This window comes from Lactuca sativa, chromosome 5, assembly GCF_002870075.4.
Source record: "Lactuca sativa cultivar Salinas chromosome 5, Lsat_Salinas_v11, whole genome shotgun sequence".
Taxonomy (NCBI): Eukaryota; Viridiplantae; Streptophyta; class Magnoliopsida; order Asterales; family Asteraceae; genus Lactuca; species Lactuca sativa.
The window spans coordinates 364,698,185-364,709,449 of NC_056627.2; the positions used below are offsets into that span (position 1 = coordinate 364,698,185).

The window sequence follows — 11,265 nt, forward strand, 5'->3', positions numbered from 1 at the left end:
AGAAAAACCCGGGCTTCGCTCCGGGCCATTTTTGTGTTTTTTTATGAAAAAATATTAAAGTTTTGACTGTAAGGATCAAAAGTGTCAAAATGGCTAAATAATTAAAATGGTTGAAATTATCAAGTTTTAAAAAACGGACTAAAGTTGTCAATTTCTTAATGTGTTGTGGCCAAACTTTGAATATTAAAAGATTATTAAAAAAATATAAAAAATTTTGATTAGAAACGAAACCGGGCACAATTGGTTCTCGTTTAGTTTAAATCGGTTTTATCCTACCCCTAAAAAAAAAGTTAGTAGATAATAAAATGTAGACTGTAGGGGACTGTTTGTACGTTTTATGAAAGGTAAAGGGGGTCTAAAGTCAATTTACTTTCAAATTCATCACCTATTCCCGGCCCCTTTCTATAAATTTAAGCTAGACTCTTTGCCTTACTGGCCCATATGATCATCGTACAATTTTCACCGCCGAACGCCGGAGAAAAAGTTTGCGCGTCATTAATACGGAGGCGAATTTTTGTTATTGTAATAAAGGCAATGGGCGACGTCGCCCTAGATACATTGATGTCCGATTTCCTCCAAAAGTCCGGCGGCGTTGCCGTAATTGATGGAGGACTCGCGACGGAGCTTGAACGATATGGTGCCGACCTTAACGATCCACTCTGGAGCGCAAAGTGTCTCCTGACATCTACTCATCTTATTCGTCAGGTATACAAACCTCACTCCTATTTTGTTGATGCTTGAATGGACACTTACATGAGTAAGCTCCATGAAATGAGTTTTTTCGCCGTTTCACAAATATGTAGTCTCTGCTTTCTAGGTTTTTCGTTTATTTTAGAGATTGTTAAGAAAGGTGGATGAATAACGAAACAGCTCCTGAAGCGTTTTGGTAGTGACGCCGAACTCTTACATCCTAGGCACAAAATAGAACGTAATCGTACTCTTAATAACTGAAACGAGTTAATAATCTCCTTTTCAGTACTATGTTATATATTGTAATGAAAAAAACGATTATACAAGTGTTCACGAACTAATTTGTATGCGAATTGCGATGAGCAATTTCTGTAGAATCACAGTAATCTTAGTCGATAATTACAGTTTTGGAGTTAACTGACTTGGTTTTTGATTATTATTCATCTTCTTAGAGTAACCTACAGAGTAAGCACATTTATCAACCCTAGAGTAACCTTAGTCGTTCAACCAGAGAGGATTGTTTGCTAAAATCTCTTTCCTAGGCAATTAACTGACAGCATACTGAAATTTGAACATTTTCACTATATTTGTGTCCTTTCCACAGTGTACTCATCTGTTTGGAAGTTTAGGTACACCTTGATTATCTTGAAGCTGGTGCAGATATAATAATAACAGCATCTTATCAGGTATAACAAAGTGGTTGTTGTTTAGCATAGCATGCATATGAACATATATCTCCAGAGTCCAGTCCTTCTCTCAAGTCTCACCTTTCTTGAATTGGACATGAACAGGCAACAATTCAGGGGTTTGAGGCAAAAGGCTATTCTCCAGAAGATGGTGAATCCATGCTGAGAAAAAGTGTAGAAATTGCACATGAAGCAAGGGATATATACTATGAGAGATGTCTTGAATCTTCTAGTGATTGTGATTGTAGTAATGATGGTAGAGTTCTCAAGCATCGTCCTATCTTAGTGGCTGCATCTGTAGGGAGTTATGGGGCATATCTGGCTGATGGTTCTGAATACAGGTGATAAGCTTATTGTTATCACTTATCAGTTGCATATTAGTTTTGCTTTTATTGTGTTTATGTTTAACAGTTGTATCTTTCTTCTCACAGTGGGGACTATGGTGATGCAATGGATTTGGAATTCTTGAAGGGTTTTCACCGGAGAAGAGTTCAGGTTTTAGCTGAATCTGGTGCTGATCTGATTGCATTTGAAGCTGTTCCAAATAAGCTCGAAGCACAGGTATGGTAATGGGCACAACTTTTATCATTTCCACAGTTTATTTTTGGACAAATTGCGAGAAACAGCAACATACCTGGTTAATTTTGAAATAGAACAAACTCAAAACCAAAAAAGTGTTTAGATTTATGGTAATAATTAAGTAGTATTGAACAGGCTTTTGCTGAGCTTCTAGAAGAAGGCATTATACGTATTCCTGCATGGTTTGCCTTTAATTCCAAAGATGGTGTAAATGTGGTGAGTGGTGATTCCATGGCTGAATGTGCTGCAATAGCTGATTCCTGCAATAAAGTTGTTGCTGTTGGAATCAACTGCACCCCTCCTACATTTATCACTGCTCTAATTTCAACAATAAAAAAGGTATTCAAAACTCTTATATTAGTATTAATTTGGTATATTCTGATGATATGTATGAGTCAAGAAAGTCAAAACTGTTTTGACTATGAGTTTATCACTTTTCTTTGATCAGGCAACAACGAAACCGATACTTATATATCCCAACAGCGGTGAAACTTATGATGCTCAACGAAAGCAGTGGGTGGTAACTACTACTTTATCTTTATCTTTATTTATTTATTATTTTTTTTTTACCAATTTGATTGACCAAATGGAATGATATTTATAGAAAAATAGTGGAGTTCCAGATGAAGATTTTGTTTCATACGTGAACACATGGTGTGAGATGGGGGCATCACTGATTGGAGGTTGCTGCAGAACTACACCCGACACCATTAGAACCATTTATAGGGCTCTTCCCACCAGATCCGGATCTTCAAACTGAAATTTATATACATATAATTAATGATCAAAACCACATATTAACGGGTTCTTAGTCTTTCTTCTGTTTTATAGAATGCACCAATTTTAAAATTACTATAACTTACATGTTATGTTTGAATGGATCAAGTAACTCTAAATTGATTTCTGTTGACAAGTTGATATGAAAACCCAAACTAAATCAAAATTAAATCCGAATAAATCAGATTACAATTCGGTTTATATTACTTTAACGTTAACAAGATATAGTTGTCAAGTTTTAAATGCAAAAACTATTCGTTTTTTAATAAATGTATTAAAGGGTAATGATTTTTATTTTGGTCGTGTCTTACCATGTAAGTAACAAAACCATTTTAATAAACTAACAAATGATTAAAGATATATGATATATCATATATGCGATGAGGGAAATAGTAGTTTTGACTTTTTTTATGGTATGTTAGGTAATTGGGCCATGTTTAGATTCCAGATAAGGTAAGTTAGGCCATCATACCATGTTTAGATTCCAGATAAAGTGCAATATGCACAAATGATATTGAAAATTATTTGAAAATATGACATACCTGGAGAAATGTTATGAAGATAAGAAGTTGCATACAGTCGAACTGTTTAAAGTTATCCTTCTTAATATGAGTATCCGTTGTATGATTAGTTATTTATAGATTGTAACAAACTAACAATAGACCTGAAGAATGAAAAAACTTTTATTACTGGATTTGTTTATAGCTCGGGTCATTTCAAGACAAATAGACATAATAATACGTTTTAACAAAATTAAGTAAAAAAAAAGTAGTTAATGTTGCAAACTACATATATATCTGATAAAACGTGATGGTTATAAACAATTCATTGAAAGTATAAGGTGGATTATGAATACGAGAGAAAAGATGGAGGGGCAATGTTATAAATTTGTTTTCTTTCAAGAGAGAGGAGCAGAGTATCTAGACTTTAAATCTTGGTCGTCATTAACCGTCATATTTAATTTAACTGTTACCGACAACGAGGGATATGTCCCTTTAATTTGTGCAACATCCAAAATTCGAAGATTTGAAGCTTTGCACAAACACCAAGCTTTGAAGTTCTTGTGTAACCTCAAAACTAACAATATATAACAGTTTTCCTCCAATCACTTTTTTTTTTTTTTTTTTTTTTTGGAACCAACAAATTTTATAAAAAAGAGAAGAGGAAAAATAGCTCGACCTAGCAATCAACTAGGCAGGGAAGGAATATAGGACCAAACAATCATGAAACATCACCACGGTATACAGAGAATGATTTTTCTACTCCGACTATAATATGATTGGATTAATACACCAATCTACCCAATTATACGCTTCTTTAATACTCGTGTGTTTGAACCAAGTGAACACCATTGACTTAACTATGTCCACAACCTTTGTTGGTGTAATCCAAGTTTGATTAAATGCTCTATCATTCCTTGCTTTTCATAAACTCCACATCGTCCCATAGCAAATGCCCATCAAGACCTTTTTCTTTTTTGGGCAATTTTTCCGTGCCACAAACTTTCCAATCAATTATGGTATGTTATCTAAGTTAGCTTTAGCTTTAACCGCTCTAAGGAATTAAGAATTATGGATTTTGGAATGACACAATACAACCAATTTGAGGTTTAAAATTAGTATTTTTTTTCTTTCTTAATAACCCACCAAGAATAATGTTTAACAAAATAGCCCTTACGAATCCAACACAAATTGGATGAACTCATTTATAACAAAAAAAAAAAAAATCACTTTAAGTTTGAATCAACTACCCAAAGGCAAATTGGATGACTCATTTATAACAAATGTTTTTTTGGCGGGAGAAACTGTACATGTGATGCTTGAGATTAGGTTGTCAAAACCTTAACAACACACATGCTAGTAAAACTATTTAAGTCTAATATAGGATTTTGAAATATTAGTTCAAAATGATAGTTCGTAAATATCATGCCAAAACCTTCGAAGTCAAATATATGTTACATGTGTAGTTATTGAAAAAGTTGTATGAAATATCAATGTCTAGAACACTACAAGTTTCATATTATAAAAAAGCAGACTTTTTGATATGATTTTTTTTAGTTTGAAACAAAGCATTCACATATAATGATAATTTTTATAAACATTCAAAATGTTAGTTAGTTTCTTTATCCCATGTTACTGTGGACATTTTTATGAGTATTCTTATTATTTTTTTGAGAAAACAATAAATTTAGCCAAATTCATTAACCATTCGCAAAAGAATAATAAATAACCCCAATAATGATCGGAATCACAGATGGGCCATAATGAAATGTAGTTTTGTATGTCTACTTCCGATTTCTGTCATTTGTATAAAAAGTCAATTTGACTATTTTGCAAAGAACAAAATCGCAGTTGACATCTAACCAATTGTGGTTTATTATAATCTAATTGCAATTATTTATTTATTTTTATTTTTAAAATATTTCAAATAGAAGTCTAACATTTTGACTACCATTTACAACACTACTAGAAGAAAAACTTTTTTTTTTTTTTTTTTTTTTTTTAAATCAATCATTAGTAATAATTTACTCACCTGAAAGTGTGAATTTTTCTTTTTTCAAAGTGTAAATATATTGGACTTATGGGTGACAAATCATAGTCCACATGACCAAATCGTAGGTAGCTTAACAAAATCGTATCCCATTAAGGTCTAACTTCGATTTCTATGGCATTGGAATCATATACTTATTTTTTAGCTACCATTTGATAAATGGTTAAAAGTTGATAAATGGTTAAAAGTAGGGATGTGAAAAAAAACCAAATAAACCGTCTGAACCGGATTAAAAATAGGTTAATCGGTTCGGGTTATTCAGGTTTTGAGTGGCTAACCGAAAACGTATAAACTTAATGGGTTTGATTATGGTTCAAGAATTTTGGTTTAAATCGATTAACCTAAATAGGATTTAAAAAAAAAAAAACCCTCAATATTCCATAGTTTGGGGTGGAGGGTACAAAAGGAGCAAGCAAGAAACGACACCAAATTTTCCCTACGTTGTCATCAATCGCACATCCGAGGCTTCGACTATTGGATCCATGCCCGTCTATTGGATCCATAAACCCGATTGGATCAGGGTCACCAAATTGTGGATACCGACGTACCGTAGAGTAATCGTTTTTCTTCTTCTCACGGTTAAAGAAGAAAAAAAGGGGGGAGAAGTAGGTCATCTTCTTCGCCATTAGCATCCAATAACCACACTCGAACACCTTCAATCCAAATACTAATCATCTTTCGTCGTTACCTCACTATTCGAATAGTCGATTGACTCTCAAGTTCTGATCTTGAGGTACGAAGAGATAAAAAATCGAAAGAAATTAGGGTTACCAAAGGGATCCAAGTTTTTTAGACTCGAAAGAAGCACGTTCATTTGGTAATTCAGTTATCCGTAACGCTTTCCATTAAATCATATTTTCTTTCATGTGAAATTGCTTAATTCCTTCGTAATGTGATTCGAAATCTAATATAGTTACTGTATGTTGGGAATTAGGGTTTTAAATTACAAGGTTCTTATTTGTTGTTCTTTTTCTTTGGTTTAGAGTAAAAACTACGATATGGAAGAGTCGAAGCATAAATCTAGCAAGAAGGACGATTCTTTGAAGAAAGACGAAGATTTGAAGAGAGGGCATCGTGAGAAGGATAGGCGTAGAGAGAGGGAGAGAGACAGGGATAAAGAGAAAGAGAAAGAAAGGAGTGTTGATGAGAAGTACAAAGACAAAGAGAAGCATAAAGAGAGGCATAGAGATAGAGATAGAGATAGGGAGAAGGAGAAGGAAAGGAAAGAGAGGGAGAGAGAGAAGGAGCGTGAACGGGAACGAGCAAAAGAGAAAGAGAACAGAGAGAAAGAGAGAGAAAAAGAGAGGGTGAAAGAGAGAGAAAGGGAGAAAGAAAGAGAGAAGGAGAGAGAGAGGAGGGAGAGAAGAGAAAGGGAAGAAAGAGATAGGGAAAAGATGCGAGAGAAACGTAGAGAAGCTGAGAGGGATCACAATAATGGTGTTGGAAATGATGATGTGAGAGATCGAGATAGAAAGAGGAGGAGGAGAGATGATGATTACAAGGAGGAGAGAGAACGTAAGGTGTCTAGCAGACGAAGCAGGGAAGATAGTGTAGATAATAACAGTGTGGTGAAGAAGGCTGATGAAAACTCTTCAGATAAGAAAGAGATAAGGAGCCGTGAAGAAGATATGGAGGAAGAACAACGGAAATTAGATGATGAAATGGAGAAGAGAAGGAGGAGAGTTCAAGAATGGCAGGAAAAAAGAAGAAAAAAGGAGGAATCTGCTGGGGAGACTGATGAACTAAAATCAGGTAAGACATGGACTCTAGAAGGTGAGTCTGATGATGAAGAAGCTGCTGCCAATAATGAGAATGAAGAAGGTGACATGGATGTGGATGACAATGTGAAACAGAAAGGAGACATTGAAAATGGGAATGGAGATGTCACGGTTAACAGATCACCAGATACTGTGGCTCCTTTGCAGAATGGTGGTGATATGAAAGAAGAAGAAGAAGAGGAAATCGATCCTTTGGATGCTTTCATGAATTCCATGGTGATACCAGAAGTCAAGAAGCTGGAGGTTCCTGTTTTAGACGATCAAAAGAAAGATGGCAAGAAGATTCAGAACAATGGACAGCAACGAAAAAGATCAATGGGGAGGATCATTCCTGGTGAAGATTCGGATTCGGATTATCCTAATGTCGAAAATGAGGATGACGATCCTTTGGAAGATGAAGACGATGATGAGTTCATGAAAAGAGTAAAGAAGACAAAGGTTGAAAAGTTATCCCTTGTTGACCATTCAAAGATCGACTACATCCCATTCAGGAAAAACTTTTATATCGAAGTAAAGGAAATCCAAAAAATGTCTGCTGAAGAAGTTGCTGTTTACAGAAAACAACTTGAACTGAAAATACACGGAAAAGACGTACCAAAACCGATCAAAACCTGGCATCAAACCGGACTCACAACTAAAATCCTAGAAACAATCAGAAAGCTGAATTATGACAAACCAATGCCTATCCAAACACAAGCACTCCCAATTATAATGAGTGGTCGCGATTGTATAGGCGTCGCGAAAACCGGTTCAGGTAAAACCCTAGCTTTTGTTCTTCCAATGTTGAGACACATAAAAGACCAACCACCTCTCATGTCTGGAGACGGACCCATCGGACTCATAATGGCACCTACACGAGAACTCGTTCAACAAATCCACAGCGACATAAGAAAATTCACAAAAGTGATGGGACTCACCTGCGTGCCGGTCTACGGAGGTTCCGGTGTTGCCCAACAAATCAGCGAGCTGAAACGCGGAGCTGAAATCGTGGTCTGCACACCTGGCAGAATGATTGACATTTTATGTACAAGTGCTGGAAAGATAACAAATCTACGTAGGGTCACGTATTTAGTCATGGACGAAGCTGACCGTATGTTTGACATGGGTTTTGAACCTCAAATCACCCGGATCCTTCAAAACACCCGACCCGATCGCCAGACTGTACTTTTCTCTGCCACCTTCCCCCGCCAGGTGGAGGTTCTAGCAAGAAAAGTTTTAAACAAACCCGTTGAAATACAGGTAGGCGGGAGGTCAGTTGTGAACAAAGACATAAGTCAATTAGTTGAAGTAAGACCAGAGAACGAAAGGTTCCTTAGGTTATTAGAGCTACTCGGGGAATGGTATGAAAAAGGTAAGATTTTGATTTTTGTCCATTCACAGGAGAAATGCGACGCGTTGTTTCGTGATCTGTTGAAACACGGGTACCCGTGTTTATCGCTCCACGGGGCGAAAGATCAAACGGATCGAGAATCGACGATTTCTGATTTTAAAAGTAACGTTTGCAATCTGTTGATTGCGACTAGTATTGCTGCTAGAGGTTTGGATGTGAAGGAGCTTGAGCTTGTGATAAATTATGATGTGCCGAATCATTACGAAGACTACGTGCACCGTGTGGGCCGTACGGGGCGGGCCGGAAGGAAAGGGTGTGCGGTTACGTTTTTATCGGGTGAAGACGAACGATACGCGCCGGATCTCGTAAAGGCTCTGGAACTTTCCAATCAGGTTGTTCCGGATGATTTGAAAGCTCTTGCGGATGCGTTTATGGCGAAGGTGAATCAAGGACTGGTTCAAGCTCATGGGACTGGTTATGGTGGAAGTGGGTTTAAGTTTAATGAGGAAGAGGATGAAGTGAGGAAGGCTGCGAAAAAAGCACAGGCGAAAGAGTATGGATTTGAAGAAGATAAGTCTGATTCGGAAGACGATGATGATGGTGTTAGGAAGGCGGGAGGGGATATTTCTCAACAGGCGGTTCTTGCTCAGGCGGCTGCACTTGCTGCCGCCAGTCAACAACCCCAGACAACCGGCGTTTCCCTGCCAGGTGTACTTGGTGTCGGTGTTGCAGGGGGTAATGATGGGGCGGCTAGGGCGGCGGCGTTGGCGGCTGCGATGAACTTGCAGCATAACCTGGCGAGGATTCAGGCGGACTCTTTGCCTGAGCATTATGAGGCTGAGTTGGAGATTAATGATTTCCCTCAGAACGCGAGGTGGAAGGTGACACATAAGGAGACTCTGGGCCCGATTTCTGAGTGGACTGGAGCTGCTATTACTACTAGGGGTCAATATGTTCAACCTGGTAGGATCCCGGGACCAGGGGAGAGAAAACTTTATCTGTTTATTGAGGGAGGTACTGAACAGTCTGTTAAAAGGGCAAAAGCGGAATTAAAACGAGTTCTGGAAGACATCACAACACAAGCATTATCTCTTCCAACTTCACAACCGGGGCGTTACTCTGTCGTATGACAAGTACCCAACACTTGTAAGGTAACTAGTCTCCTAATTCATTTTAATCTTTAACCTATATATATATTTAGATGTTGCCATATATATAGTATAGTTTTTGTTGAATCATGAATGTGGTATTGATTGTGACATGTATATTATGATATGATTTTTATATTTATTTGTTTTTTAATGCATTTTTGTAGCTACGGCTTGACGGAGGATCCAGCTTGCACATACATACATTACATATTTTGTCATGTGATGTGATGTGCAATTGGTTTTTAGTGCCTGCCAGGTGGCGATGACCAACCGAGTTTCTCTTTTTGTAATAAAATGTATGACTGAAGGCTTGAGTGTTGAGTTGAGTATGGTTTTCTGCAACTGATGTTTGTTCTGATATGGGCATTCATTTCTGATTGTAGGTTTGGTTGGGTGAAGGGGCCTTTGTTGCTTTGCTTCTTGAATCTTGACTGACAGTGTTGTGAAGTTAGCCTAGGGTTCCCCTTTTTAACCCAAACACCTTGATTGCATATATGTTGAGTCACAAGGGAATTCTAGACATTTGATAGGAAACTATGTAGAGTCAGATATATTACTTATAACTTCATTAAATCTGACACTTGTAGCATTGCAGGTTATTATAGATTGTGGTCGTGGACTGGAGGATGAAGCTGGAGCTCTTTTATTCATTTGGGAGTACAATGCGTTTTTTAAAAGTTCTATTATGGTTCAGCTCCATTGGTTTGTTTTTTTATTTTGGTTCCTTATTAATATAGTAATATCTACTTTTTTGAGAATCAACTATTAACTGCTGTACTTATAGTTGATGATACTTTCTTTATAAAAAGAATCTGGAAAAGTTGGACAATGGCTCCATTGAGATCTGGAACTACAACAAGTATTTGATATAATAGATGGAGTTAACATGATATGCTTTGAGTCACAGCTAGATATGATAAATTATTAAATTATGTTTGCTGCTAGTATAAAAAATTGCATAATCCTGGGTACATGATTTCTCTTGCAGAAACATTTTTTTTAAAGCTAATGGCCAGTAGGAACTGCATCCAGGATTGTTTCATTATATTTATACAACAACTAATGCACCATTTGTTTCTTCTCTTGTATATCTATAACTATCTAGTTTAATTATCGGCCTCATAATCAATCAAGTTTTGTAGTTGGAATTTGGAAAGGACGACTTAATATGCAGGATTCCCACTTTTGGGATTATGATTAATTAATCAATTAATATGCAAGGCATAGCGATAACATGTGGGATGATATGGTTTTAGATGCCTTTATTAAGATTAGATGCTTTTATTCTTTATCCAATCCAATTGGGGTTGACTCTATCCTTATGTGCCAGATTCTAGGACTCTATGGACTATGAAGGGTTAGTATAAGGATCTTTGGTACTGACTAATGTCAATTAAGGGCCTGGGCCCCACCAACATCTTGTGTCTGGTTTCTGTGATTATAAATAGGAGTCGCCTCTTTGATGAAAATACAAACAAACGAGTAGTTGAAATTGAAAGGCAATGGTTGTTAACTCTCCCTCAAGGGCTTCCTGCTTTAGTTTTGTTGAGATTTTGAAAACATAAGCAAGGAGGTCTTGGGGGAGTTTTAACAAACAATGTGTCTTTGTTGTTTGTTGCTTTTAAATAAGCTAGCTTTATGCCCCATCTCTCCCTCATTTTGAAAGTTCCCAATGTCCGGTGTTTTGGAGGAGGGATGGCAAACCGTTGTCTTGATCTATTTCT

At 36.9% G+C, this 11,265-nt stretch overlaps 2 protein-coding genes across 6 annotated transcripts; both read left to right on the forward strand.

Moving 5' to 3' along the window:
- Nucleotides 1–423: 423 nt before the first annotated feature.
- Nucleotides 424–2,868, forward strand: LOC111899138 (homocysteine S-methyltransferase 2). Of its 2 annotated transcripts, none has more exons than XM_023895029.3 (7): nucleotides 424–705; nucleotides 1,320–1,376; nucleotides 1,482–1,717; nucleotides 1,808–1,937; nucleotides 2,091–2,294; nucleotides 2,404–2,472; nucleotides 2,560–2,868. In XM_023895029.3, exons 1-7 carry the CDS (start codon nucleotides 442–444, stop codon nucleotides 2,713–2,715), a joined length of 1,116 nt encoding a protein of 371 aa, XP_023750797.1. In that variant the 5' UTR covers nucleotides 424–441; the 3' UTR covers nucleotides 2,716–2,868. The 2 variants fall into 2 exon arrangements, with proteins under 2 accessions (XP_023750797.1, XP_023750789.1); XM_023895021.3 differs by having other exon boundaries at nucleotides 425–705; nucleotides 2,404–2,475.
- A 2,948-nt stretch (nucleotides 2,869–5,816) lies between these two features.
- On the forward strand, nucleotides 5,817–10,431 carry LOC111899114 (DEAD-box ATP-dependent RNA helicase 42). 4 transcript variants are annotated; one of them, XR_006191617.2, is made up of 5 exons: nucleotides 5,819–6,099; nucleotides 6,266–9,541; nucleotides 9,706–9,837; nucleotides 9,925–9,999; nucleotides 10,137–10,431. XR_006191617.2 is itself a non-coding variant. In XM_023895007.3 (3 exons), exon 2 carries the CDS (start codon nucleotides 6,281–6,283, stop codon nucleotides 9,518–9,520), a length of 3,240 nt encoding a protein of 1,079 aa, XP_023750775.1. In that variant the 5' UTR covers nucleotides 5,817–6,099; nucleotides 6,266–6,280; the 3' UTR covers nucleotides 9,521–9,541; nucleotides 9,925–10,431. The 4 variants fall into 4 exon arrangements, 2 of the variants coding, with proteins under 2 accessions (XP_023750775.1, XP_023750768.1); XR_002852776.3 differs by having other exon boundaries at nucleotides 9,925–10,431; XM_023895007.3 differs by lacking the exon at nucleotides 9,706–9,837 and having other exon boundaries at nucleotides 5,817–6,099; nucleotides 9,925–10,431.
- The last annotated feature ends 834 nt before the right edge of the window (nucleotides 10,432–11,265 follow it).

Bases quoted from the DNA above. Each gene is read 5' to 3' on its own strand.
- LOC111899114 (XM_023895007.3), top strand. From the start codon at position 6,281: ATGGAAGAGTCGAAGCATAAATCTAGCAAGAAGGACGATTCTTTGAAG.
- LOC111899138 (XM_023895021.3), top strand. From the start codon at position 442: ATGATCATCGTACAATTTTCACCGCCGAACGCCGGAGAAAAAGTTTGC. The intron at 2,295-2,403 runs GTATTCAAAACT...TTCTTTGATCAG, and splicing joins TAATTTCAACAATAAAAAAG to GCAACAACGAAACCGATACT. The intron at 2,476-2,559 runs GTAACTACTACT...TGATATTTATAG, and splicing joins CTCAACGAAAGCAGTGGGTG to AAAAATAGTGGAGTTCCAGA.